The 27,536-nt window shown below is 54.4% G+C and overlaps 8 protein-coding genes across 8 annotated transcripts; 4 read left to right on the top strand and 4 right to left on the bottom strand.

Annotated features, from left to right (window-relative positions):
• Positions 1-365: 365 nt before the first annotated feature.
• Positions 366-3,853, bottom strand: CHR2107 (SNF2 family DNA-dependent ATPase; the record flags this gene model as incomplete). Its single annotated transcript, XM_003046483.1, has 3 exons — positions 366-3,202; positions 3,253-3,738; positions 3,841-3,853. 3 exons carry the CDS (start codon positions 3,851-3,853, stop codon positions 366-368), a joined length of 3,336 nt encoding a protein of 1,111 aa, XP_003046529.1.
• Positions 3,854-5,318: 1,465 nt separating this feature from the next.
• On the top strand, positions 5,319-7,429 carry NECHADRAFT_103399 (uncharacterized protein). The gene is made up of 3 exons (XM_003045913.1): positions 5,319-5,612; positions 5,662-6,786; positions 6,836-7,429. The coding sequence occupies exons 1-3, from the start codon at positions 5,422-5,424 to the stop codon at positions 7,347-7,349; spliced, it is 1,830 nt and encodes a 609-aa protein (XP_003045959.1). The 5' UTR covers positions 5,319-5,421; the 3' UTR covers positions 7,350-7,429.
• A 343-nt stretch (positions 7,430-7,772) lies between these two features.
• Positions 7,773-8,449, top strand: NECHADRAFT_76324 (uncharacterized protein; the record flags this gene model as incomplete). Its single annotated transcript, XM_003045914.1, has 2 exons — positions 7,773-8,288; positions 8,420-8,449. The coding sequence occupies 2 exons, from the start codon at positions 7,773-7,775 to the stop codon at positions 8,447-8,449; spliced, it is 546 nt and encodes a 181-aa protein (XP_003045960.1).
• Positions 8,429-11,023, bottom strand: NECHADRAFT_66327 (uncharacterized protein). Its single transcript, XM_003046484.1, has 3 exons — positions 10,881-11,023; positions 10,624-10,822; positions 8,429-10,567 (listed from the first exon to the last, which is right to left on the bottom strand). Exons 1-3 carry the CDS (start codon positions 10,905-10,907, stop codon positions 8,760-8,762), a joined length of 2,034 nt encoding a protein of 677 aa, XP_003046530.1. The 5' UTR covers positions 10,908-11,023; the 3' UTR covers positions 8,429-8,759.
• Positions 11,024-12,551: 1,528 nt separating this feature from the next.
• On the top strand, positions 12,552-14,690 carry NECHADRAFT_90930 (uncharacterized protein; the record flags this gene model as incomplete). The annotated part of the gene is made up of 4 exons (XM_003045915.1): positions 12,552-12,571; positions 12,664-12,732; positions 12,791-14,554; positions 14,606-14,690. The coding sequence occupies 4 exons, from the start codon at positions 12,552-12,554 to the stop codon at positions 14,688-14,690; spliced, it is 1,938 nt and encodes a 645-aa protein (XP_003045961.1).
• Positions 14,691-14,993: 303 nt separating this feature from the next.
• On the bottom strand, positions 14,994-16,416 carry NECHADRAFT_32312 (uncharacterized protein; the record flags this gene model as incomplete). The annotated part of the gene is made up of 2 exons (XM_003046485.1): positions 14,994-16,133; positions 16,315-16,416. The coding sequence occupies 2 exons, from the start codon at positions 16,414-16,416 to the stop codon at positions 14,994-14,996; spliced, it is 1,242 nt and encodes a 413-aa protein (XP_003046531.1).
• Positions 16,417-16,976: 560 nt separating this feature from the next.
• On the bottom strand, positions 16,977-17,819 carry NECHADRAFT_90932 (uncharacterized protein; the record flags this gene model as incomplete). Its single annotated transcript, XM_003046486.1, has 3 exons — positions 16,977-17,089; positions 17,146-17,581; positions 17,631-17,819. The coding sequence occupies 3 exons, from the start codon at positions 17,817-17,819 to the stop codon at positions 16,977-16,979; spliced, it is 738 nt and encodes a 245-aa protein (XP_003046532.1).
• A 6,888-nt stretch (positions 17,820-24,707) lies between these two features.
• Positions 24,708-27,224, top strand: NECHADRAFT_90933 (uncharacterized protein; the record flags this gene model as incomplete). Its single annotated transcript, XM_003045916.1, has 1 exon — positions 24,708-27,224. The coding sequence occupies one exon, from the start codon at positions 24,708-24,710 to the stop codon at positions 27,222-27,224; it is 2,517 nt and encodes an 838-aa protein (XP_003045962.1).
• Positions 27,225-27,536: the final 312 nt, after the last annotated feature.

Here is a 27,536-nt window from a genome sequence, read left to right on the forward strand (position 1 = left end):
ACTGCTCAACTCAACGCTCATGCCGTCCCATTCAACCCCCGAGTTATTCCCATGACGCAAAGAAACCTCTCGTGAGAGCCAAGTGTATGTCCCTCCTCCCTTTACCAACCTAGTAGCGCACAACGAAACGAAACGAACCAAAAACGAAATCCATGTATATATGCCTGCGCGCTCACGCTCCAGGATGATGCTAATTGAGCCCGAACCGGCTCACGGTGAGTGAGCAGAGAGAAGAGAAGAAGGCAGAAGAAATGAAACAAATCAAATGTCATGTCAAAAAACACACCAAAAACGCCTGCCCAATGCAGCGTCCGTCTTCCCATCCAGTCGTCCAACCGACTGTGCAGTGCAGTGCATGTCATGACTCATTTGAAAAGACTTCGAAGGTCCATCAACTTTTGCCGAGCAGCCTCGGCCTTGTCCAGCGTCTTGCTCTGTCCGTCCATACTGAGGCTGGCAAGCTTCATCTTCTTCTCCTGAAGCTCCAGCATCTTCTCCTCAAAACTATCGCGCATGATGTACCGAACCGTGCGGACAGGTCGCTTCTGTCCCAGTCGATGGACTCGGTCGATAGCCTGAGCCTCTGCCGCCGGGTTGTACTGAGGCTCCATCACGTACACGCTATTGCCTGCTGTTAGGTTCAGACCCAGTCCACCAGCCATGATGGATACAAGGATGACATGAACCGTGTTGTCTTCGCGGAACTTGTCCATGGCCGATGTTCGGAGTGTGCGGCTCATACTGCCGTCCAGTCTCGTGAACTTGATTCCAGCGGCATTAAGGGCCAGCTCGATGAGATCCAGGTGCGAGGTCCATCCCGAGAAGACAACAGACTTGTAAGGGGGCTCAGAGGGGTTGGCCTCACTGGCTGCTTTATGCTGCAAGAGTTCTTCGATCAGAGCGCGCGTCTTGGTATGAGGACCATCGTACTTGTCGAAATTCTTGACCGAGTTGCGTGACTTGGTCTTGGCTGGACCATCATGCTCAGCGTCCACCTCCCTACGGTGAAGCTGCACGAATGCATGCTTGACATAGGCGTTGCAGACTGGGCAGTATCCAGACGTCTCGCCTGGTGCCAGCAGAGATCTCACCCGGTCCTTGAATGTCTTGATGCAAGATCGGCAAATGACGTGGAAGCAGGGAGTCATGTATCCAAGAATGTCATCCTGACCTTCGGCTTCGATGTTGGAGCTCTCGTTAGAACCAAGCTTCCTGCTGCACTCGATACATGCGTCATTGTTGGTCTCTTGCATGAGAGTAAACATTTCGTGTGCCTTCTGGTCCGACAGGGACGGCTTGTCATCTTCGTCGTCGTCGTCATCGATGTCGATTGCCATTTCTGCCGACATTCCTTGCAAGGCATCAAGATCAGCGTCATTGAGCAGGTCTTTGCCGTGCGCACAAAGCAGTCGGAGTCTCAGGATAGCCTTCAGGATGTGGATATACGTGTTTCCGCCAAGTGCCTTTCCATTGTTAATGCCGGCCAGCACCTTGACTCGATCCTGGGCGTTTCTTGCGAAAAGCTCGTAGATGCTGCGCTCCTCGGGGCTGAAATCAAGCTTAATCACAAGATCCTCTCGAGGAGGCAGGTTGATCTTGTCCTTGAGTCGGCGTAGTGTGATCGTGTCGACGAGAACTCGTAGCTTGGGCACAATTTCGGGGTCACATGCTTTGAAAGGCTCCACGATGTAACGGAGAAACTTGCTTCGATCGTGGAAAGGATGAAGGCGGAGGAAAGCGAGCAAGGCTGCCAGATCGTCAAGTCGATTCTGAACAGGGGTTCCGGTGACAGCCCAGCGTCTGTCGGCTTGCAATCGACAAATCGCCTTGAATTGTAGAGTCGAGTGTTCGCGAATCATATGTGCTTCATCCAACACAATTCTGAACCACCCAAGTTGCTCCAGCGGGTACAACCCATCCTTCTTCTTCCGGCGAGAGCTGAGCTCGTTCGAAACGGAGCCGTAGGTGGTAATGACGAGGTCAAAGCCGGCCAGTCTCGCAGGGTCCTTGATTCGGTTAGGTCCGTGGTAGATGTGGTAGTTGAGAGTACCAGGCCGAATGTGCTGTTTGATCTGTTCCTCCCAGTTGGTAACAGTGCTCAGAGGACAGACAAGCAGAGTAGCCTTGGAGTTGAGCATCAGAGGTGTCAAGGCAAGGCTTGGCTGCTGGGTGAGAACATCGTGCCTCGACTGCCTTTGTTCTGGAGCCTCTGGCTGAATCGGAGCTCGTTGCTCCCATTCGAGTGCTTTGTCTGTCGAGGATGTGATTAGTGAGAGAATACTCAACGTCTTACCAAGACCCATCATGTCAGCCAGGATTCCACCTCGAGTTTCTGCCGGCGGCCTGGATTGGGTCTGCCCAGTGATGACATTGAGGAACAGCCTTTGTCCGGCCGGGCCTATCTTGTCCTGCCAGAATGATACCATGGTCTTTTCCTGCGCCTGCACATCTCGGGGCTGCTCCCTAGTTGACATGAAGAACAATCCTTGCTTCTGATGCTTAAGCAGAGGTGTGAGGATGTTTGAGGAAGGTTCCATTTCTGGTAGATCGTCGTTTCGTGTGAGGGAGTCGAACACGCCCATAACTTCTGAACGAATCTCCTCAACGGTACGATTGGTGATGGTGCTGGTGAACGAACCCCCTTGTCCATCGGCTGAAGAGTTGGTGGAAGAGTATGATCTCGGGGCCGGGGGACGATATTCGAGAACGTGAGGGTTCTGGACGCGGATGCCCTTCTGGACCAGGTAGGGGGCTAGCAGCTTCTGGTTGTACTTGCTCAGGTGCGCGCCCACATTGCGCGCATACTTGACGGGCCCGTACATGACAATGTCCAGAGTGTAGGATCGAGAAGTCGGGTGGCCAGGTTCCTCACCGGGTTGCTTGGGTTGTGGCGGGATCCGGCATTCTGTTCTCAAATGAATATTCGAGTCGAGAAGAGGAGCAACAGCACGGGCACTTGCAGCTTCAACGAGACCAATGATCTGCCGCGTGTGGTCGTATGCTTGTATTTTGAACGATGTATCGCCCACCTGCCTCTTGAGTACGACCTTGATAGCGGGTTGATAGCCCGGGCCCCAGAGGCTCTGCACAGAGCCAGGCTTTGGCGAGGGAACTCGGCTGCAGCTCAGCGCCGCCTTGATCATACCATAGCAAACCTCCTCATCGCGAGGGTCTTGTACGACAACCTCTTCATCATCGTTTCCTAAGCAGGTTAGCAAACAAGTACAGGGGATGGCAAGTATTTAGACATACCACTGGTGAGGTCGACAGTCATGGCTGGCGAGGCAGTTGAGCTGTTAGCCTCTTTGCGCTTCTCCTGGACATATCCTCCCAAAATCCCGCTCCCGCCACGGACCGTGGGAGCTTGACCATCATGAGAGCCTTCTCTGTCCTCGACTCGTCGTCGCTTGGCCTGCGGAACTACCGAACGATGCTGAATGTTATTCATACGCTCAATGAATGCACCGGCGCCATTGATTCCGTTCGTGTAGCTGCTTCCTGGGGTAGATGATCGACTAGATGGACCGGCAGACGGGGTATCATTTGGACTTGAGAACTGAAAGACGACGGGGTTATTCGCGTGAGGTCTCTGTAGATTTCTCTGAAGGTTCTGGGATGGTGAAAACTGCCTCTGAGCAGGGTTGGTGAGATCTGGACTCGAGGGCGTCTTGCGATTTGGCTGCAGCAGCGCGGCGGGATTCCATGAGGGAACGGCGTTGGCGGAGCGAGATGACTGGCCTGGACATAACGTTAGAGGTTAGGACGGAGTAACGGATGAGATGAAATGAAACAGATGGCTTCACTTAATCTAGCTTCATCTCGTTCATGAGCTCAACATACCATTTGTAGCCATCTCTTTGTGAATGCCGCAGGTGGCAGGCGGCAGGTTGCAGAGTAAGAGTCAAATTCGCGAGAGGTGTTTCGTGGGTCGGGTTCATGAGAACAAGTGCCGCTCTCATGACAAGAATTACTGTCACGTGGTTGCGGGCGCAAAGAGCAGGTAGCAAGTGCGAGAAATGTGCGACGCAGAAGAGCAACGAGCGAGGGGCAAACACTTGGGCGTAGAGGCGTGAAGTGCAAGGTGCTTTTGGAGGGTTCAAAGGTTGGTTGAAATGGAGGCGATGATAAGCGGCTCGATATCAACGAGCGAGGGGCGAACAAGGAACAAGGGAAGGACCTCAAGGCCCGGCCCCACGGGTGAGAAGAATAATGGAAAGCCGGCAGGTGAGAGCCTATGCAAGGTCTCTGTTCCCTCGAGCCGCCCTGGGCTTTGTCCTTTTTTTTAATTTTTAATAAAGAGGTGCAGTGAGAGTGAAAAGAAAGAACGAGGTGAGGTTCTCAAGGCAAAGTGTAGATTTAGAGAAGCACGTCCCTCGGCGCGTGACAATGCGTGACTTGCAGGCTGCATCGACGGAGGTCACAGGGTGGCTACCTATCCGGGCTTAGCACAGGCGGGCTCTGCGGGGCATCTGCATCGAACAGGAGCACATGATCAAAGAAGCATTCGAGGCTTTTTCCCAAAGTCTGACAATGGAGCGTACGAGCCTGTTTTTTCTGGCGCCAGAGACGCTTGCTGTGAACGGGGACAGTGGTGGGCTGTGAGTCTGTGACAGGGGTGCCTGGAGGGGTGATGGCCAGATGCACTCATTGTCGTCCGTATTCATTCACTATTAGCCTCAGGTGTGAATTAGCTGTTGACACAATGTAAGACGGATTCGGCTGTCTGTAATAGTGGGATTCCTACAATTGTAGGTGCCTGGAATTGGAGTATTGACTCATGCTGACTAGGCAACTCGAATAAGAAGTGTACTTACTATCAGCAGCTGAATGGTCCCTCACACTCACACACAATGCCCATCCACCAATATCTACAATGGCACATGACCGCATTCCGCAGGGGCCAGCTAAACTCTGATAGCTCCAGGAAGTCAAATCAAATTAATAGCTCATAGACTTTCCACGTTGCAATAGCTCTCCCCTCTCGAAAAAGAGCTCCTATCGCTAATTGATTTAGCCAGAAGCAAGCATGTGTTTATCACCAGTCCATCATGAACTCAGACTTATGATGAGGATGGCGATGATGCATGCAGCCGCGCGCTTATGTAATTTCAATTTAGAGAATTTTCGAGGCAGCTGCCCTGACTGAATGGCAGATGCCCGCCCGTGCCGCCCTCCAACCGCTCCACTAACAATTTACCCTCCGTTGTGTGATTTTTTGGTGCCTGCCCCGCCATTTGACAACACGGCCCATGAACCCCCGCTACTGAGCTAAACCTCCACGTCGAGCCTCATTCAGCCTTTATCGCCTGGAAACGTGACCTCATCTTTAGCCGTCACCCTTGACATTGCAGCTCCACAGGCCCAGGCCCCTCCGAGCCTTCACTACAGGCATCTCCATCCGTCATCACCGCCGCCGCCGCCATGGACATCACCAAGTTTGTTGTCCAGGGCCGTGACCAGGCGCTCCTCTATGGCGACTACTCGTCCTACCACCAGAGCCTGGCCAAGCGGCTGTTGAGCTGCCGCAAGAAGTTGGGGATTGTGACTAAGAATCGCGGCAAGTTTCAAGGTCCTGTCAAGGTCACTGCGGAGGAAGTCGCCAAGAACAACGAGTGCGTGTTACCTCGAGCTTCAATCCAGCACTACTAACCCACGATCCAGATATGTCAACCTTCTTCTCCTTACGAGCGAACGAGCCTGGGCTCAGGCCATGAGCATGAAGTCGAGTCGCTGGAGCGACGTCAAGAAGCGATCCCACATCGTCTCCCGACTCGTCAAAGCCGCCCGCACCTCTGATGAACTTGTCGAGGCTCTCTCTCAAGCCGATACCTCTGGCGCCACTCCCACCGACATCCTCGAGGCCAAGGCATATTCTTCATTGATCCACGGAAGCGCCGCTTTTGAAAAGAAGGCCTGGGATGCCAGCTTGCGAAGCTATGCGAAGGCGCGCATCATCTACAGCGCTCTGGCAACTATTACCAAGGGCGATATCTTCAAGGATCTTCTCTCCGAGACCATCGACCCCTCTATTCGCTACGCTGCGTATCAATTGCAGACGCCCCGAACCGTCCCTATTCCCACCATTGCTCGAAAGGCCTTTCCCGAATCCGAATCCGAACTCGCCAACGAAATTAATCAGATCGATCCCAGCATTCTCAGGTCAGCGGAAGAGGCAGAGGATGGCGTTGCCAGTGCCGAGGGCGCGCCCAAAACTTTGACTTGGCGTTCCAGAGAAGTCAGCATTGAGGATGCCCAGATCGCAATGGCTTGGGGTTCTATGCTCGCTGCAAAGGAGAAGCTCGCCCAGAATCTGGCGGAACCTAAGGGACGGGAGCCACATGAGCTAGCTGCTGCCTATGATGATATCCTGATGCTTAGCCAAGACGCTGTCGATGCCACCAAACAGGCCATCGAGGAGATGAAGGGAGAAGGCGTGGAGCAAAGCGACCCCCGGATGCAGAGCCTGCAGATCACGAGAACCGCTGTCAACTTTGAGACAGTCAGCTGGAGAATTGGTCGTAACCGGGTTCTAACAGGACATCACGACGGTGCGCCTGAGGAGTACGGAGCGAAGAAGAGAAGGAAGGGCAAGACTGCCGAAGAGGCAGCCAAGCATGAAAAGGAGCTTCCCCAAGGAAAGAAGCTGGCCAAGCTCAAGGAGAAGGTTGCTCTATACGATGGAACGCTGCAAAATATCGAGTCCATCAAGGAACTACCAGGTGTGGCAAACGACCAAGAACTGGCTGACCAGATTGACGGTTATGTCAAGTACTTTGAGGCCCTCAAGTAAGTCATGCGCCAACTGTCTTGACGATTATAACTAACAACATTATAGGGCTCTGGCAATTGCCCGCTCTCACGCCATCACTGGCAGTGCTGCCAATGCCCTCGCCCTCATCAACCATGCCGATGGACTTGTTGAAGATGCCCTTTCCAAGGTTCCCAAGACCGAAGACGCGGCTGCTCTGAGCTTGACTGTCTCATCCACAGCTGTCGAGCTCCTACAGACAATCCTCAACGGCGAGCTTCAGCGCCATCGCGCTCTTGTGCACATTGACAACCTCCGCAAGAACAACAAGCAGTCCAGCGGCGCCCAACGACCGCTCGTCGAGAGCCTCCATGAGTACCCCTCTGCAGGCGTCAACCTGTCACACATTGTCGAGTTCCCTCCCAAGCTGGCGCTCATCCCCGTGAAGCCCATCTTCCTGGACGTGGCCTGGAACTACATCGACTATCCTAACAAGACGCCGGCGGCAGCAGCTGAGCCTGCAAAGGAAGAAAAGGCTGGCACGGAGGAGCCAGCGCCCCAGCAACAGAAGAGGGGCTGGTTCGGTTTCGGGAGATCATAGTCAAAATACATCAGACCAAAAAGTGATACATGTATCTAGGTCGCCGCTTTTCTGAGCACTCCAACCACATGCCTCCCTTTACAAATAGCGCCGTACCCTAGCCCTCGGTGTCTCGGTGCAGTTCTATCCAAAATGCCTTGTCACCCAGGTGCCCGGTCTGTCTCCATTCCAGTCCAGAGATAGACCATCTCGGTTCTATCAGCACCATGTCTTGGCGTAAATGATGTCTTTTGTTTACTTTCACCGCCTCGTGTGATTCTAAGCTGTGACCTTTTTACATGGCTAGCTCCTCGTCTGTGCTCTTCTTTTCTTGTCTGAACTTTCATCCTTCTCGGGATCCTCGCCATGCCCTTTCGTCAGGCGGGGCCCTAGTAATAACCCTTCGAGTTCTTCTATCCCTTGCTGAGGTCGACTTCATCCAACATGGACCACGATACGGTCAGCGCAAAGCCGCCGCGGCATTGGCAACCTCAGCCTCCTCCCTCATGGCCAGGGCTAGGTTGTCCAGCTCCAGCAACAATTGTCGCCATGGCCATTATCCTCCTTGTTATATCCATCTTCATCTCTGTCCTCCGCCAACTTCTCGAACGCCGCCTCGCTCAACGCAGAGGCTGGTTCCTCGAAACACCATCCGCGCCCTCACCAACCACCAAACCAAAGCGCAAGAAGAAGGACGAGCGCAAGGTCCGTCCTGTGTCCGAGCTCGAGATTGAAGGTCGCCAACTCCTCTTTCCGGACACAGTCACCCCCGGAGAGCGAGTGCCGCTGCGCGATCCCCATGCGCGGGGCTCTCTGTACGATACTTTTCAGCTGCCTACAGAGCACGCATCACGATTAAAGCACGCACGGTCTATGATGGAATTGAGTGGAGGAAACCCGCTTGAAGGAGCTGATGAGAAGGATGGTTCTAAGAAGGCCAAGACGATTCATTTACATGGGGTAAACAGACTCAACACGGCGTGGGCATGGATGTCATGATACGCAAACCTACCATCATTTTTTATTTCCTTATCTATCATACCAAATAGCATCACCTGATAACATGCATCATGATCACTGTGACTTGACAGACCATTAACTTCATCGAAAGCATCGATTGAGGGGGGATGTGTTATTATTCTACCTACAACAGGTTCGTCATTGTACAAGTATATGCAAACACTGACCCCCTTTCCGTACCATCATCTCGTAAAACGTCCCAAGATCTCTCAATAGAGGTTTTAAAGCTCCAACGCCTGTTCCGCCAACCCGAAATCAAGGACATGGGTAAAAACTACATACGGCCAGGGCGGGATATGAATACAATGGAATACATAGAGAGAAGGGTTCTAAGCCGCGTACCCCTCACTCCTCATGATATCTTTTTTCTTTTCTTTTGTTTGTTTTTCCAGCTCCGAGATGTCAAATCCCTTAGGGCTTGTTCTCGTCCTTCTTCTCACCCTCCTGAGACTGCTGCTGCTCACCAGAGGGCTGCTCGCTGCTCTCGTTGCGGGCCTTGTGCATCTTGTCGAAGAGGTTGAGGGAAGCGACCTGGAGCTCGTCGACCTTCTCCTTGATCTCAGCAGCGGTGGCAGTGCCCTCGCCAGAGAGGTTCTTGGCAACGAACTCACGGAGAGTGGTGACCTTCTCCTTGATAGAGTCGGCCTCAGTCTTGTCGAGCTTGTCGGCGTACTCGTTGAGGGCACGCTCAGTGTCGTTCAGGACGCTGTCGGCACGGTTGGCGGCCTCAATGGCACCCTTGCGCTCCTTGTCAGCCTCGGCGTACTTCTCGGAGTCCTCAACCATCTGCTGGATCTCGCTGTCGGAGAGACCGGAGCCAGAGGCGATGGTAATGGACTGGTCCTTGTTGGTGGACTTGTCCTTGGCGTGGACGTGGACAATAGAATCGGCGTCAATGTCGAAGGTGACCTCGACCTGGGGAACACCACGGTGGGCAGGGGGGATACCGACAAGCTGGAAGTTTCCGAGCAGCTTGTTGTCCTTGACGAGCTCACGCTCACCCTGGTAGACCTTGATCTCGACAGCGGTCTGGAAGTCAGCCGCAGTGGAGAAGACCTGGGACTTCTTGGTGGGGATGGTGGTGTTGCGGTTGATCAGACGGGTGAAGACACCACCCAGGGTCTCGATACCGAGGGACAGAGGAGTGACGTCAAGGAGTAGAAGATCCTTGACCTCACCAGACAGAACAGCACCCTGGATAGCGGCACCGATGGCGACAGCCTCGTCAGGGTTGACGGACTTGGCGGGGTCACGGCCGAAGATGCTCTTGACGGACTCGCCGACCTTGGGCATACGGGTCATACCACCAACGAGGATAACCTCCTGGATCTCCTTGGCCTGGAGGCCGGCATCCTTGAGAGCCTTGCGGACAGGCTCGATGGTGCGGCTGATAAGAGGGTCAACCATCTTCTCAAGCTGAGCTCGGGTGAGCTTCATGTTGATGTGCTTGGGGCCGGAGGCATCAGCAGTGATGAAAGGAAGGTTGATGTCGGTAGAGAGAGAGGAGGAAAGCTCGATCTTGGCCTTCTCAGCAGCCTCACGGATACGCTGGATAGCCATGCGGTCACCGGACAGGTCAAGGCCGGAAGTCTTCTTGAAGTCCTGGACCATGTGGCGGACGAGGTGGATATCGAAATCCTCACCACCAAGGTGGGTGTCACCGTTGGTGGACTTGACCTCGAAGACACCGTTCTGGATCTCCAGGATGGAGATATCGAAGGTACCACCACCAAGATCGTAGACAGCAACGACGCTGTCGGTCTCCTTCTCAAGACCGTAGGCGAGGGCAGCAGCAGTGGGCTCGTTGACGACACGGAGGACGTTGAGACCGGCAATCTGACCGGCATCCTTGGTGCTCTGACGCTGAGAGTCGTTGAAGTAGGCAGGGACAGTGACGACAGCGTTCTTGATGGGCTTAGAGAGGTAGGCCTCGGCGGTCTCCTTCATCTTGTTGAGGACGAAGCCACCGATCTGGGAGGGGGAGTAGTTCTTGTCCCGGGCAGAGACCCAGGCATCGCCGTTGCTGTGCTGGATGATCTTGTAGGGGACCTCCTTGATGTCGCGCTGCACCTCAGCATCGCTGAACTTTCGGCCTATTAATCGCTTGGTAGCGAAGAGGGTGTTCTCTGGGTTAACGACGGCCTGACGCTTGGCAGCGACACCGACAAGTCGCTCGCCATCCTCGGCGAAAGCGACAACTGAGGGGGTAGTTCGGGCACCTATTGCGTACTGTTTAGTGGGGAGTCGAGTGAGCGAATTGATAGCTAAAACTCACCTTCAGAGTTCTCAATGATGCGAGGGACCTTGCCCTCCATGATGGCGACAGCCGAGTTGGTGGTACCGAGATCGATACCGATCACGGCGCCCTGGACCTTGCCATCAGAGGAAGTCGACTCATAGCGAGCAAACTTGGAGGCGAGAGGAGATCGGGCGAAGGCAGCCGAGCGAGCGACGATGGGGGAAGCTCGGGGAAGCTGGAAGCGGTGGTGGTCAGTATAGATCAAGCGATTGAGGGGCAGTGACAAGACTTACAGCTCTCGACAAACGCGAAGCCAACATCTTGATTATTGTAATGGGGGTATAGAAGACAGGAAAGAAAAAAGGATGAAGGCGCAAGTCGGAGATTGAATGGGGGAGAGAGGTGTTTTACAAGATGGATGGAGGCAGAGGATTTGAGAGGGAAGTGGAGGGAAGCGAATTTTTCTGTCCCGAGAAAAAATGGATGCTCAGGTTTCTTCCCCGGTCAATGCCAGCCAGTGGTCAGCCATAGAAGCCGAAGGAAAGAGGCAAGCGGCGTCCCCACTGGCCGGCTAGGTTCGGACCATGGTTATTCCCTACGGAGACCCACTTTGAACCTCCCTGGAGGCTCTGGCCGAGTTTTTTAACTTGACCGGAGGACCAGCCGATGGCGGTGAATGTAGAGCATTGAAATGCGGGAGCAGGGAGTAAGTGCATGGCTGCAAGATGTATATCTGATCTTTGAATTCCCAATTGAAGTTTTTACTCATATCTCAAAGTTTTGGCCCTTCGCCGGACATGAAACTCCAAAAAGCAGGCAATGCAAAGTCCGAATGTGCGGGGCCAAAAACACCCATCACCAGCATCGGACTCGGCGATGAGGGCCCGAGTTGCGCGCGCTAAACAGCCCGCCGAAAGCGCTTCCACCCCCAGCCACCACCGAAGCCCATTGCCCCGGAGTGGAGCAGTGCAGAGAAAAGAAAAGCTGCACCGCACGTGATGCCGTCCGTGCTTAAAGCTCGCCCCCGGACAGGGACCTTCGGCGCCACCGGGTTTGCGACAGGTTCATGCAATTGGCCTCTGAGATGGATCTCAGAGGAAGTTTGGCCTTGGTGGAGGATACTATACATTCTCTTGCCTGACTGGGCCCGGCGTTGAGCAATCGATTGCTATGCTCTCAAGTATCGGTGTCATTGAATCTGCAGGCTTTAGACATGTCTTGGTCACCTCTACTATTTGCCATTCAAGAGAGTTTGAGGAGGTACCTATCATAGACCAAATTGCTGATGCATCATGATGTAGCTCTCCATCTGCCAGGGTGCGCTTATCCCACTTCCCGTCAAAGGACACAACCTTTCTCTGGATAAGCAGGCCGAACAAAAAATCCATCATTGGCTCTGTTACTGGACCAATAATCTTGATCCTGTTCTTTTTGCTCATGTCAGCACACCTAGCGGGCGCCATATCCATATCCCAGTGCTGTGGTACTCTTTACCCCGACGAGAGCTGCAGTGGTAGCCGCTGAAGCTCCATTTGGTTGGGTCTACTAACCCAGTCGCTACCTACATAACTTCACCACCTTCATCACGCCAGACGTCATTCGCACACGCTACATAAACCCACTGCCATCAATCGCACGACCCTTTGCCGCCGACCCTCGTTGCTACTTTGCCTCTCTTCATCGATTCCTCGGCCATATTCGCACCTGAATCACAGATACCTCCCCATCTCTTCGTGTTCGCCTCCAGCTCCAGCTCCAGTTCTCTCGCCCGTTTCGCCCGGTCCCTAGGTCCCACAACAGCTCAGCTCGCCCGCCCGTTCCAGCATCTGACCGTTGGCCATTTCAGGAGCTTAAACGTCGTCATCACATCTCCTAGTGTCGCAACATCACCCCTATCGCCGGGTGGCCAAACGCCCGTCGACCTCTCAACTCATCGCTTTAGCTGAGAGGCGGCTTGGGTCAGGATGGCGGTAGACGAGAGCGAGTATGACTCCCACGCCGCCAGATCGCATCGTGGCATTACTACACTTTTCTGCCATCATGCCCTCCCATGGAATGATTGCTAATAACCCATAGGATCTATCCCACCGAGGCCCTTGTCTCAAAGCAGTCTCGAAAACATTACCGCATCCCCGTGCGCCCGCAGTACGTCATCATCATACATCCCATCCCCTTCTTGCGCTCATGCTCATGATACATGCAGGCACTGGCAATTACGCTCCCTCGTCAGCGCCGAAAAGAAAAACATTGTCTATTTCCCGGGAGGCAACGGCAGTAACCATGTCCAACGCCTAAACACCACGACACGCGAATGCGAAACCATCAAGCTTCTTACCTTTGCGCCCCGATGCCTCGTCGCCGAGAAAGGATGGCTATGCTGCGGTAGTGAGAACGGCGATTTCGTGGCGATGCAGCTCGACGACGGTAATGATGACGATAACCAGAACTCTTCTCTCGATCTTGATCCAGAAACCCGACTTAGCCTTGGACTCGATTCGACCGGTGAAGGCTCCGTGTTTTCTCTGATATCACGAGCCAGACGATCCAATAAGAGTCTCATAGCCAAAAGCATGAAACTTGCCAAAGACCGAGTCAACTGCGTCACCCTTTGGTTTCCGCCAACTAGTCTTGCCGCTCATGACAGGGCCTACACCGAGCCAGTGGCAATCTTGGCCAACAACGACAGAACCGTGATCCTAGTCAGCCTTCATGACTTTGACCAGAAGGAGAAAATCGAACCTCTGGATGTAATCACCTACCCCGACTTTGTAAACCGTGCCCTCATATCTCCAGACGGCCGTCTACTAATCGCCATCCTCGACGACCCGTATCTCTACGTCCACCAGCGAGTGAGGAAGCCCTCACAATCAAGGTTAAGAGAGTCCACGGGATATCAATGGGAGCAGACGCAGAGGATACTTCTCAAGAGCCAACGCAAGGATGACAAGACTGATAGTCGAGGAAGCTTTGCTGCTTGCTTTTCCGAGTCGGGCGCATACCTTGCTGTTGGCACCCAGCATGGCACCATATCAATCTTCAACGCTGCCCTCCTGTCGAATCCTGATGCCGACCCTCTCATAACGTCCTTCCAGTCTTCGCGGCCACACAGCGGCCCTGGCGCTGTCAGAGACATGGCGTTCTGCCCAGGCCCATACGGCATACTAGCCTGGACGGAAGATCGAGGGCATGTTGGCATCGCTGACATGAGGAGCAACTTTAAAGTCCGTCAAATTGTTGACATTGAAGAGCCAGGCTTCGAGCACATCAACATTCTTGACCGAAACACAATCGACCCACGACTTTTGGAAAACCGCCGTGATCGACGAGACAATACCACGAGTCCAGCAGGCACTGAGATTTCAAGGCGACGACTAGAGATGCTTGAGACTCTCAACACCCCCCTAACCGCAAACGAGACTTTGGTTCTCGAGGCCATGCAGCTCGGTCGTCGCAACCGAGAAAGACAGGCAGTTGGAGATACAGATGAAAGGCCAATAGCTGGGACGAGTACCTTGTGGGCAGAGAGGTCGACTCGCCGACCCGCCAACGACAATTCTGGGAGACCTGAAGAGCGACGGAGCAGCAGTATTGGCCGTGCTATGGGAGACTTGTTGGGTACCTATCGTGCTGGTGATCGCCTTCGCGGAGCTCGACCGATCGCACGGAATACGTCTGACACCCCTGAGAATGGGAGAAGGCCAGAGCAGCGGTGGATGGAGAGTCTTGGAGATACTGTGGCGATGCTTCGAGAGCAGCGCCAGAGACAAGACTCGTCCTATCTCACTGTCCTCGAGATCCTTCAGGCCAGGGAACGAAGCGGCGACCGTGACCAAGATGACACTTCCATCATAGTTCCTTTGGTCAACCAGGTCGTCACGCGGTGGGAGGACGATCATGGAGGCCTTGGGATGCCGCCTTCGCCTGACAACACGGCCGGACTGGCCTGGAGTGAAGACGGCCGCACCCTGTGAGTATTACCCCGTGTCCAAGTCGGTGCCCCTTTCTAACTTTCAAACAGCTTCGTTGGTGCTCAGAACGGCATCTACGAACTCCACGTCGACGTACAGAGCCGAAAGTTTTGCCCAAGTGTTTCGATGAGATGAAGAAAAGGGGGAGGACATGACATGATTTGCTGGCGTTGGCGGCTTTTCTTGCCGGTCTCTTTGGGAAGACCGATGCGCTTGTTCCCAAAAGTGATGATGACACATAACGACGATAGTTGCTTTGCTTGCTTGCTTGCATGGACGTGGGGATACCTTTGAGAAATATCATGTTTCCTTCTGGCGGTGTTTTTGATTCTCGCCTCGGCGAGTCGACTACCCTTCGCTACCTAACCTATGGTAGGCTGTCGTTTTATATGCCTTTTTGAGCATGAATAGGATAAATCGGAACAGCATCCGTTTCTTTCACAGTGACTGTTCCTTGCCGTATACGAGTCCTTCGACCTCCTCGGCGATGGCTAGCGAACTCGTCAATCCGGGGCTCTCGATGCCTAGTAGGTTCACCCATCCTTCATAACCCTCCTCCCTGCGGATCACAAAGTCGTGGAACCCCTTGCCCTTGAGCACGGCGCCCTGATCCGCCAACTTCGGTCGGATGCCGGCGTAGTCGGCCACAAGGTCCTCAGCCTTGACGCCAGGCAGGTACTTTTGAATCTCGACTATCGCCTGCGGGAGCCGTGTCGCGTTGACGGCTAGGTCATCAGGTCGGTCGACCCACTCAACGTCCGGTCCGAAGCGTACACGGCCCGCGAGGTCGAGCGTCAGATGCGTGCCGAGCCCCGCGGCGCCGGGCTCCGGAGCCGGGTAGATGAGGCGCGAGATGCGCGGGTGCGATGCAGAGTATGAGAAGTAGTTGCCCTTGGCGTAGTACAGGTTCTGCTGCCGGTCTTCCGGCACGATCATGTTGTGGATGGTCGCGGCACCGAGCCCGGCCGCGTTGATGAGAGTCTCGGCTGTGATGCTCGACGTCTCACCGGTCGAGGCGTCCTTGACTTCAATTTCCCAACCTTCACTGCCAGGTTGAGCACCGAGGGGTTTTATACCCACGACGGGTGAGTTGAGAGCCGCCACACCGCCGGCTTCCTCAAACAGTCCCAAGAGACACATCATGAGTCCATGTGAATCGACGATACCCGTGGTTGGACTATCAAGAGCACAAGCAGCCTTAACTCCCTCACCATCACGCTTCACCTCTTCACCGGTGACCCACCGCGTAGGAACCCCAAGCTGATTCTCGCACAGCGCATGAATCTTTTCGAGGGCTTCCCGCTGAGCCTCATTCTGCGCAACGATCCACTTGCCAGTGCGGCGGTGGCCGACGTCGTGCTTCTCGCAGAGCTCGTACAGCAGGTTCTTGCCGCGGATGCACAGCTTCGCCTTGAGGCTGGAAGGCCCGTAGTAGATTCCCGCGTGGATGACCTCGCTGTTTCGAGAGCTCGTCTCGGTGCCCACGGCGTTGTGGCGCTCGATCAGGACGGTCGAGTTGTCGCCGCGCTGCGCGAGCTTCCGGGCTATGGCGAGGCCGACGACGCCTCCACCTACAACCTATCAGGTACTGTTAGTGCACGTGCTTTTGATATGAGTAATTGGCTGTTCTATGGCAGACAATGTCTAGTTTTTTCCACTATTGCTAAACATCTCATGATGGGGTCGTCGGGCGGGATGTATCGGGAAGCGAGGGACCGACGCCGGCTTCGGACATGGCATGATGAAGAATAGCACTTACAGCATGAGTGAAATCCGCCCTAGCTACTGATGTCGAGCTAAAGTTGAGCTTCTGAATGCCTCGCCAGTCAGACGTCACAGATCTCACCAGTGGTCGCAGCATCATGGACATTGTTGTGTTGGTGTTGTTGAGTTGGTTGTGAAGAGCTGATATTCGGTCTACATGATATATCTGCCGAGCTGGCCAATGACGCCATGTCAACGGCGTATACTGCCCCTGGGCCGACATAACTAGTGCAGGAACACGGCGAATTTTGCATCTTATCGTCCATCAGTTCGGTCATGGATGCTTTGTTTTGTTATTCTCGATACCATTTTAGTCCAGTTCGTGAATAAACGCCGCCACGAGTCCACCCACCCGCGTAAGCCCGACCCAAACTCCAACTCCAACTCCCATAAGATTTTGTCATTCACAACCAGTCATTCAACCATTCATTGCTTCATTGACCCCTTCAACCCTTCATCCCATGCATCAAAAACACACCTAAACGCCACGGTGATTTTCGCACTGACTTGATTTACCTCATACACACACAACTGTAGTCATCTGCCTTACCCTGAAGCAAACCCGCTAAACTCCCCAACAATGATGCTTAATGCTTATCAGCGTCTCAATCAACCGAACCACAAGTTTCAAATTCAGGTTTCCTTTGGCACTTCGGTTCAAGGCTTCTCCTCCTCCTTTTCAGCCGTGGTGGAAGATCTGGTCAGGCTGGAGTGGTGAGGGGGCTCATGGGCAGTGGGGGAGCCAGTGCCCACATCAGATAGTTGTTTCTCTAGTCACAGCATTAGTACATATAGTCCCATACTATTACTCTTGACCGGTGCTTACCTAGCTCCCGAATTCGATGGCGAAGCATCTGATTCTCCCGAACTAGCATCTGAGTCTCGGCCTGGTAGAAGGCGCTCTCATCTCGGCCGCCAAGAACCCAGTCCCCGCTTTCGCCGCCGATGGATGTCGAACGGAGACGCGGGGAAGCACCGCTGCGACTGGGCGTTCTAGATCGTCTCTGAAGGTCTGCGCGAGCCATGTCAAACGAGCTTCGGGGGTGGCGATGAGTGGCGGACCGGGGACCCGAGCCGCCAGACGGCAAGGAGGGAGGGATCGCAATCTGGGAGCTCGAGGCATGAGGCGTCCCATGACCCGACCGCTCAGAGATGGCGCTGCTATCGTCAACAGCAGAGCTCTGGTTTACGTTCTGTGGCTGACCGGCCTGAAGCCGTTGGAGCTCAAGCTGCTGCTGTCGAATCATCTGCAAGAGGCGGTTCTATCAACCGTTAGTCAAGATTGTTGCACATGACACCTAGTCCACATACCACATGAGATTCCTGCTCCGCCTCTAGTTCCTGATGGAGCTCGCCCAGACTGGGCGCTCTATGATGATGAGGGTCAGCCAACAGGGGCGAGCCAGAAATCGGTCGCGGGCTCGCAGTTGTGAGGCCGGATTCTTCGCTGACCATCTCGCCGGGAGCTGGTATAGATGGGTCGTTGAGCTGGAGGTTCATGAGGACGGTAGATCGACGGCGGCCGGCTTGAGGTGAGGATCGATGTCGGGAAAGGGAGCTGCTAGACGAGCCTGGTTTTTTGTTAGAGAGACACAGACCATAGAAGTTTCCAGATGGAGTCGTACGTCGAGTGGGCTCGTGCTGGAGTCCCGCATTCATGGTCGCGGCTGCTTGCAACGATATCGAAGCTGATCGCGGGGATCTGGTCGGCGACTCGTTGCGGGGAACCGCGGTGCCGTCTGTTGGAGAGGCCATGATATAGGGTGGTACTTGGTTCTCTCCTGAGAAGTGATGTGGTGCGCAAGCAAGATGTTCGAGGCAGTAGAGGCGAGCTGGGTCGGTGAAGACGTCAAGAGTCAATGGATGTTTGCTTGCTTGTCAAGGTGACGACGATTGGCTGAGTTAGGTCGGCAGTTTGGAGGGGTTGATGTGGGTAGCAACAAGCTGACGAGAGCTGCAGGTTGACGGAATACGTGCTAGAGCAGGTGCTCAGGTAGATGATAGGTTAGAGAAAAGGACTGATAGCAAAACATCTAGGGTCGTGGTAGATGATAGAGAGACGAGGCTATTTGTTAGGGATCGTAGAGTCCATGATGAGGATGCGCCGGAGTTGCTGAGTGAGGATGTGGCCTGCTTCTGCGCCGATCACGACCCCTCAGAGCTCTGCCTGTCAGTGGTCACAGGGCGCGTCAGTCGATGGCGGGGGCTTGACCAGCCCGCTACAGCCTTCTGCACCCCGCTGAGCCTTGGAGAAGGCGCCCTGTGACGTCTCTGGGTCCCCGGATGACTGGGCCTCCATCCGTGACTGTCTCTGTTCTCGCCTCCTAGTGACGTCTCGTGCCCGGCTTCGAGTTCATGATTTCCTGGTCGTGGCCATGATTCTGACTGATCGTGACGGGGCCTCGGACTTGACCTTGCCTTCGGCTCGGTACTGTTACTGATTCCAGCGCCGACACGGTTCGGTTTCTTGGTTTGCTTCGCCTTTCGGCGACTAGGTACCAACAGCGAACGACCTGCGTCTGTTACACAGCGCTGGACTGCAAAGTCGGCCAAGATCCCATGTAGATACGTAGGCGCTAGGTCCGGAGAGAAGAGCCTGGACGCTTCTTGTGTCACCCGCAGCGTGCATGCATGTTCTACTGAACCTGAACCATCGACTCCATCTGCTTCTCCGGGCACAAACCCGCCGCCAAGAGTTTCACTCACCAGCAGTGACTACAATGTCTGACGACGCCATACCAACGATAGTAGCCACGAGGAACCCATACCGACATCGCTCAACCAAGGTGTGACAACTTCTCACCGCTCTCGGAGCACCATAGACCTACATTTGCTCGATAATCATGACCAATTATCAATGCTTCATCTTCACGTTTCGCGATTCCTTTGCCCGCGTCCCTCGTCCCAACATTTGGATGAACATGCCTGTACCTCGCATGTGTCAGACTGATGATTATCACGCTGCGCTGCATCTGGCTCTGATACCGAGACAGGTTAGCCCATCAACCTCGGCGACTCATCAGCCCTTTCAAATGCGAGAAACCAGGACCTCGGTCCGACCTGAGCTTCCTCTTCACCACATACACTCTGTAGGTCGTCAAGACCAGACGAACACACAGACAGGGGACGAATGCAAGGCCCTCCGGAAGGCCTCAACGCCCGGGGTTCCGGGGAAATGTGTGCTCCTGAAACGCTTCCGCTCAACATCACAGAGTAGAGGTGCTGAGAACAGGCCATCTTGGTGAAACTCTGATGTGCCTAGCCCCAATCACCTATCCCCAGCCAGTGAGAGAGCCCAGGCCAAGATGCAGCGTTGCGGGCGTGCGCTGCGCACATGGATAGGAAGCCATGGTCCTTGCGAATGGGCGAAAGGCAAAAAGAAAAGTTAATTAAACCCAGACACGACTGTGGCCGATGGCGGAGAAAAGAGAGGGTCTCTCCCGCAGTCGAGTCTTGTCCTTGTCCCTGTTGACGGTTTCATCTGATCCCAAGATGCTGAGAGCAAGCCTCCTTTCAACGTTTGAGGAGGAGATTCCACTCGTCCACGTTGGACGGATACTCTTGCCAGAGAACATCTGGCCATAGCGAGTTGCATGCTCTTCTGCCTACCCAGGTAATTAAACTCATCTCAGTGTGGGGAGCTGTTGGTTGGTGGGCGAAGCAAAAACAGTCCGAAACAACTCCGTGTTTGTTGGAAAAAGCAAAAAGAAAAGATGAAGGCAATTCGACTTAGCTTGCCAGCGTGTTGGACATTTTCATCTTAAGCTCATCTCGTTAGCTCCCCTCACCGCTGAGGACGTTGATTAGCAACGCAGATCCTTCGACGTGTCCATGGATCTCACAGCCAACGTGACATTCCGCAACCTCACCCTAAGTCTCACCGTCTGATCCGAATAGTCCAGCCATTCTGGCGGTACTGAACCTGTGCCAGCGCCCTTGTCGTTTACGTAGCCCCCGACACCAACTACCGCGGCCGCGGCCACAACACCCGGCACTAAGAAGCTCCTGTCTGCCTTCTGTAATCGCTTACCACGGCTGATCCCAAGTTGATGAGAAAACCGGGCCTGGAAGGCTCTAGAGATGCTCCACCACCCAGGAGCAGAAGCCTGATGACAAGAGAAATCCTGTCTCGGCCCTGGCCTAGTCCACATGGGTCTGGATGGAGCCGAGACATCCTAGATGGAGCAGACTTGGCTGAGAACCGCAAAAGCCGGACTGATCCAACGTTTACGGATCGTCCAGTCTCGATCGCAAGCAATGTTTGCTTGCTAGATAATTTCCGCCACACGAGCGGCAGGGAGGAACTCGTTACGGGGAAATAGGGTTGTCTCACGGCGCCATCCTCTCAGGTCGCCCGTATCCAGGTCTGCAGCAGCGCCCCTCCAATCAGGGCAGGCGTTTGACCCCGTATCAACAGTGGCATTGGCTCAGTGGCCAGAGAAGCGAAACCCGAGCCAGACAGCTCCGAGTTTAGTCGCCCACTACTGCAGGAACGAGGCCAGCCGATCTGCATCTTCTGCAGAGCCCGTAATTCAAGCCCAAAGGCGCGAGTTCCCGCATAAGCTTGCGTGCCTGAGTTCCAGAGGCTCAAGTATCTTCAATGCCAAAAGGTTAGTGCCTTGTGCGATACTGTCGTGGCTGGATGGATCAAGGCTAGGCAATTTAGGCGAGCACACCGATGCTATTTCGATCGATGACCCAATTTGCCGGACCTAGGAATACCCAGGATGCCTGTGGGTGCGTAGAAGAGTCTAGCGATGACGGCTCCTTGGTGCTGACGAGTTGGAAAAGGCGCACCCGGACTGGATGTGAGCGGAACCGCACATGGCCCAGGCCGTTGGTTGTGTCTTGTATCTCCAGAACCACACACCGAGTACAGGCGTACTGGCTTGCACAAAACTGCGAAGGACAGCAGACGCTGTGCAACTTGACGGTCTAACAGGTGGGCATAGGCTCGCTTGATGAATGAGACGAAACGACCGGTCCATTGAGAACCGTCGCGGAGAGAAATTGCTGCCTCTGTTGATGTGATTTAATCATCGGATTGATTTTCGAAGTGCCGAGAAAGCCTTTGCTCATGCAGGAAGTCTATAGTCCGTCGAATTATGACTCGGGGATCTTGTGATTAGTATGTTCTATGTAGATGTTGAAGTGCACTTGTTGTCAACCGACGTCACTCAAGCAAACAAGAATGATCCCAGCACTGAACTGCACCAGCTTCTCCTCACGTGCAACCTGTACGCTGTGTGGAGAATGAGATGCATTCTGTGAGCTGTCCAAGAACTTTTGGATTCGAGGCAGGGAACCCAGCACAGACTCAAAGACGTCCTGTTCTTCCGAGTCCGCAGTATGGAGATGAACAACAAATCGTGTTCGCTAAATGGTGTAAGATGAGAGGGTAATAAGGCGAGTGGGAAAATAGCCCCTGATGTTGGATAGTGTTCGCTGTTGGCGCCGCGGCAGATGCAGGCTCGAGGATACAAATCCGGCCCCTGTCACACGTTTCCTCCGAATGACCAGCTGAGGTTGAGAGCGAGAATGGAATCGCTCGTTTTGTGCCGTTTCCGCGCCGATCCCGAAACAAGAGCCCTGGTTTTCTGGCTTCTCAGCTTGATGAGGCTTGCCAGCGCAGCGGCCAAGACCCTTTCTGTGATCCTTGTATTACCGATTGACTGCTCAGGCTAGCAAAAATGACAGCAGAAGGGTAAGGGTTGCAAGGTTGCCTTTGGCACGTTCCCAGCACTAACACCGGCTCCCGTGCTTGCGAGACACTGGTCTGGCAGCGATTGAGCCCGGACCGCAGGTTGTGCTTCCGTGATGGGTGTTGTAAAGTCTAGCTTCAGCGATGCTCTCAGAAAGAGTTGTTGCGCAGCCGTCCCGGAGGATCTCGCATGCGCGTGATGCCCTGCGGGATGCCGAACCTTGGGTTGGTAGATGAGGGCTGACAGGCCAAATCATTTTGGCACAGGAGACAAAAGGATCGGCTTGGACCATCGAAAGATCGTGACTAGAGCCACCGTTACCACCACTGCCTCCGAAACGCGCGTGCAGCCTGCGACACAGCGGTTTCCTTTGCTATTCGCTGTTAAGGGTGAGCTGCAAGGATTTCCATTCCTGGAGTGGGGGTGACATGGGGGGTTCTAAGCCGAGATGCTAGGAAGAAACTGGGATTAATAGATGCTGGACTTGTCACAAGTTGAGAAACTCCCGCTCAACCCTGCCCATGGCTCAAGGGTTTGGGTTAGGAGGTCAAGGCGGCTTGCTTACCCCTGGCCCCCGAGAGGCTAGGTTGGTTCCTCGAAGGCCGTGGCACTTTGAGCCGACGGCGAGGCTCAGCCCGTTTAGGAGAGAACAGAGTTCCTCCAACCCGTCTGGGTGCCGTGCGCAAGTAAACTCTTTAAAAATCGATCCAGTGTGCCGTCTGGCGTCGTGTCGTGTCGTGTCGTGTTAAGCCGTGTGTCTTGTCTCAGCCAATTACTGGGCCGTACAAAACCGTCGCGTCCGTTCCTTTTCGTCGATATTGCGTGTCCTGAATTTTTTCGCTGCGACACACGTATGAACATCGTCATCTGCGTCGGGCTCGCGTCCATGTTTGCCGTGAAACTTGTTGGCCCAATCGACAAGGCTCAGACTGTTGGAGCAGCTGGGGGTTGGTCTCTTCCCCATGTGTTCCAGGCTCCTGGGCCCTCAAAGGGCCGGCCACCATGATGATCAAGACCAGCCTTGGAGACGAGGGAGGGATGAGCTTCGCCCTACGTAGTAGCTCCAGCCTCATCAGCCCATGTTCGGACAATAGTACAATACAGTTGTACGAACCCAATGGCTCTGTCTCGGGCTAGAAAGGTGTCCTTGAGAGGAGCGATTCCCGGGCTGCCAAACTGTCTCCACTGGTTAGCCCCCCGTTCGCCGGGCTGGTTAGGTATGGTTCGGTCCCTGGCAGCCGTTTTGCAGGTTGCAGGGGGCGCCCCTGTCTGTTCCCTCATCCCTCTGCTGCTGGGTCGTCGCTCGCCTCGCTGGGCGCTCTGTTCTTGGTCATCAAGATCAGGTTCCACCAGGTGAGGCCCCATGTTCTGGCCGCGTCGCTCACTCCAGTGGGATGCCCCGTGTGGGTGGGCTTTGTGGGCGCCCTGTGCGTGTTTCTTTTCACATGTACCCCGTACCTGCGTGAGGCTTGTTCTTCCAACCATCTCTGGTAGTGCAGGGATTCTTGACCCAGCGGATCCCATGTTGTTGCGACTTTGACTGGGTGGATGCAGTGCCTTGACGCTCTCTTTTTGAGGTGCGAACGAAAAGAGTAGGTACCTCGTCCTCCAGTAGAAAGAGGGTGTAGCGCAATGTCACCTTAGACACTGTTGTTCCCTGTGGAAGCGCCGTGGCGAGGGAGAGTCGAGTTGATGACTCGAGGGAGGGTTTGATGTCGAGGAGAGGATGTTGCTGTGCTGTTCTTGTTAAAGTAGAGTCCTGATAAGAAGAAAATCCAAATCCCTTCCTCGTTAACACTCCCTTGCATCCCGTCCCTCCTGCTTCCGTGCCTGAGGTGAGGTTGGCGGGCACGTTGGGTGGGCTTCCTTCCTTCTGGAGGTCCCCATCCCCATGCTCATCCCCGTAAGGTAAGTAAGTAGGCCCTGCACCTTCCCCGATGCGTAGTTGATGTACTCACTACATCACGACCCGGCACCACACCACCCACATGCTCCGTTCTGGGAGCCGTTTCCTCCATCCAATACAACGGGCCTCCTCCCGCCCCCTCCCGCGTCTCGCTGACTTCTTCTCCTCCTTTCCAATCCAAACATCTTACATTATCTTGCTGCACTCTGTCTGAATACGCGCCCTCGTTCTGGCGTGTTTACTTTGCTCGCTTGCTCATTCTTTACGGCCAAGTAGGCTTCACATTCTCTTGTCTTGTCAACTTGCGTCGCTCTCTCTCTGTCTCTTCGTGTTATTCCTCACTACCTTTACTTTCCATTCTTGGTAAGAAGAAACAGCCGAGCCTCTTACAACTTCATGCCGGCGCCATCTTGCGACAGAACCTTTTGATATCAAGTTGCGATCCACCAGATCCGAGACGGGAGCCCACATTCCAATCCATCAATCCCCATTATCCTCGCCATCTCCCGCTCCCGCTTCCCGCCTGTCACACACTTGGGCGCACGAATACATCGTCCCGCGCATATTCCCAACCGAGGTGCTCGCAGTATTATCCTCAACTTGTCGTCACACCAGCATAGTTCGTCGCCTGCATCTGGGCAATAAGGCAGCCGATTCATGCCGCTCTGTCCTGCGCGACAGATATCTTACACGACGACGTCCACCGCTCGGCTGTCCCCTTGGGGGCATCCCCTCGCAAACTCTTCGCCATCCTAAGCATCCGCTGCTAGTTCCGCAACCATGCCTTACAGAGATTCTCTCATGGCCCATAGCGGCACCTTGGAAGCGCTCCAGAGCCATCATACACCGTCGCGAAGGAGCCGCCCACCGGACATCGACGTTATGGCAGCAGAGGAAAACCGGGTTCCCTTGAAGCCAGAAAAGGTGAACAAGAGGGAGTCTAGGTTGGGATTGAGGAGTCTATTTGGTCGATCCAAAGCACCAAAAGAGTTGGCAATCCCAGAAACGCCCACATCGATCGGGAGTCACACGTCCGTTACCGATATGAGCACCTTTTCCAATGGCCAGTCAGCTGTTGTGTCTGACCATTCTCCTACAACACCACGAAGCCCGCGCCCATTATCCACTATGCTCGAAGCTCACTATCAGACCCCATCTACTCTCCAGAAATCCGTTGGTGCCGTCAGGGTTCAAGGGCCAGTCAAACCCGCGCGAGGACCGATTGCAACATGGCATCCTCCACCACTCTTCAAAGCATTTCCTCAAGCTATCAAGCACATGACACTGCCCGCTACGTCATTGGCCCCAGAAGTCATTCTGCGCATGCATGAGCGCAGAGTTAATGCATCCCGCGAGGACTTGCCTGCGGCAATTGACATGGAAGTAGGCACCAGTGAGAAGGCCAAGGTCAAGAAGAAGCACCGACGCAACACTTCTGGCCCCGCCCCCAAGTTTGAATGGACGAACAAGATCTACGTCCTGGTGACATCGGGCTATCTATTACAGTATTCAGCAGAAGGGCCTTTTGACCGATTGCCCGAGAAGGTTCTCCATCTTGGAAAAAATTCAGCGGCTTTTGCCAGCGACGTGATTCCTGGCCGTCATTGGGTGATACAAGTTTCTTCAGCTACAGAATCCGACGGCACGCTGACTGCTGACTCCTCGCGATCACTCTTCTCACGTTGGAACCTACGGGTTACAGAACGGCGACAAGCGTCCAACTTTCTGATGATTTTCGAGACTGCTGAGGATATGGAAGGCTGGATTGCGACACTACGCCGTGAGATCGAGAACCTGGGAGGCAAGAGAACGCTTACCGAGACGGGGAAGCCCAAAGCTGAGGATGAATTTGTGCCCCTACGAGAGCAGCCCAGCCAACGGACACTGGTGGTGAGGGATCCGGATCGACTATCGCGCGTCTTGAGCCAGAGCACCCAAGGCTCTCAGTGGAGGAGAGCGAGCGATGCCGACGACTCGGCTACTACCACTGCCGAACCTGATGCAGCCGTTGACCAGTCCTTGGACGACATTTCAACCACCAACAGCTTTGTATCACACGATGGCAGGCAGCTGGATAGCCTACGAGATAGCTCGAACCGCCTTTCCTTTATTTCCTCTGGACAGCGGACAGTTGTGACATCCACTGGATCGTCCCCCGAGCCGTCACCGACTGTGGACACTTTCCCTACGAATCTTGAAGAGAAGTCTAAGGTGCAAGAAGCGACTTGCCAACCGGAGGCAAGGCCGCGACCAAATGCTGCAGCGATCCTCGACCGAAGGCAATCGATGCAAGTGTTGGGCCCTTTCGTCGAGTTTCGCGGTGGACCAGCAAATGTGCGACCGCAGTCGACGTACGGATCAGGGGTGATTCACGATGTGAACACGCCGTCACATTCCAAGGCACCAACACCAAATTTCAGCGTTCCTAACACGTCCAACAGACGATTTTCGTATGTGAGGAGTACAGCGCAGGAATTTGGCATGATGACGCAGTCAGGTATGACTGAGTACCAGACACGATCGTTGGGTCGCAGAGCACCACCGACGACCCTGCCGATCGCGCGACCACTGTCAATGGTAGCTGATCAACCCTCACCGATGGAGGAGGTGCACGAGCGGCCGGTGACTCGTCACGGAGACGAGACCCAACCGCTTGACCCCGACGATGATGATTTGATGTCCCTGCCGAGGATTCCCAACACCTATGATATACCATCACGACGGTCAAGTTTGGTGCCTGTCGATGAACCTATCGTCGAGGTTAACCGACCAGCCAGCTCACGCAGATTTTCAGGGATGCGGCAATGGCGCAAATCTGAGAGTCCTCATCCAATGGTGCGCAACTTTACAACACCGGTCCGACCTGGACCCCCTCAAAGAACTCGATCTCGGTCGTCCCTAATTGGGTCTGACGAGATGGTCAGATGCCGTACGTCGATGGACGCGCATGGCGACGGCCGAAGTGATTCGGCATCAGCCAAGGCACGTTCCCAGAGGCGAGCGAGCATGGCGAGCATGCAGTCTATAGTGTCGGATCGAGCATCTCAGTATAGCGTCTCGACCGATCTCCCTCCCCCCATGGCACCGGAGTCACTGCCACTGCCTGCACCACCGCCTACGGTGCCTCTCCCCCCGATCCCCGCATCCGCCAGCAACCCTCAACTGAGGCCAGACACGAGCAGCAAAGGCTTGTTCAACCGGCGAAGCATGCCTCAACTGAGTGAAGGCCCTCCGCCCGCTCCACCACCCACATGTGCACTGCCACCACTTCCCCCGAAACCACGAATCAGAGTATAAAGTCTCTGACTCTCTTGACTTTTATTTGTTTGCTTTCATATCTAATGACCACGACGGAGCGCCTGCCGCAGATTTCCTTTTTCGGATCGGAACGATACTGGGACCAGTTTCTGGAAAAGTTGACTTGAAGTTTATTCCCATTTCTTTCTCTTTTCTTGTACTATATTAAACAATGGAGCATTGGCTGCATGGGGGCGCATTTCTGGATATGCGACCACGGCCTTGTATGATTTTGATGTAAATGTATTAGGGAGCGGGATATTGTAGGTTAGATCTTGAGCGACCAGGGGGTCTTTGTAGCGAGTAAAAAGA

This window comes from Fusarium vanettenii, assembly GCF_000151355.1.
Source record: "Fusarium vanettenii 77-13-4 chromosome 2 genomic scaffold NECHAsca_18_chr2_1_0, whole genome shotgun sequence".
Lineage (NCBI taxonomy): Eukaryota > Fungi > Ascomycota > Sordariomycetes > Hypocreales > Nectriaceae > Fusarium > Fusarium vanettenii.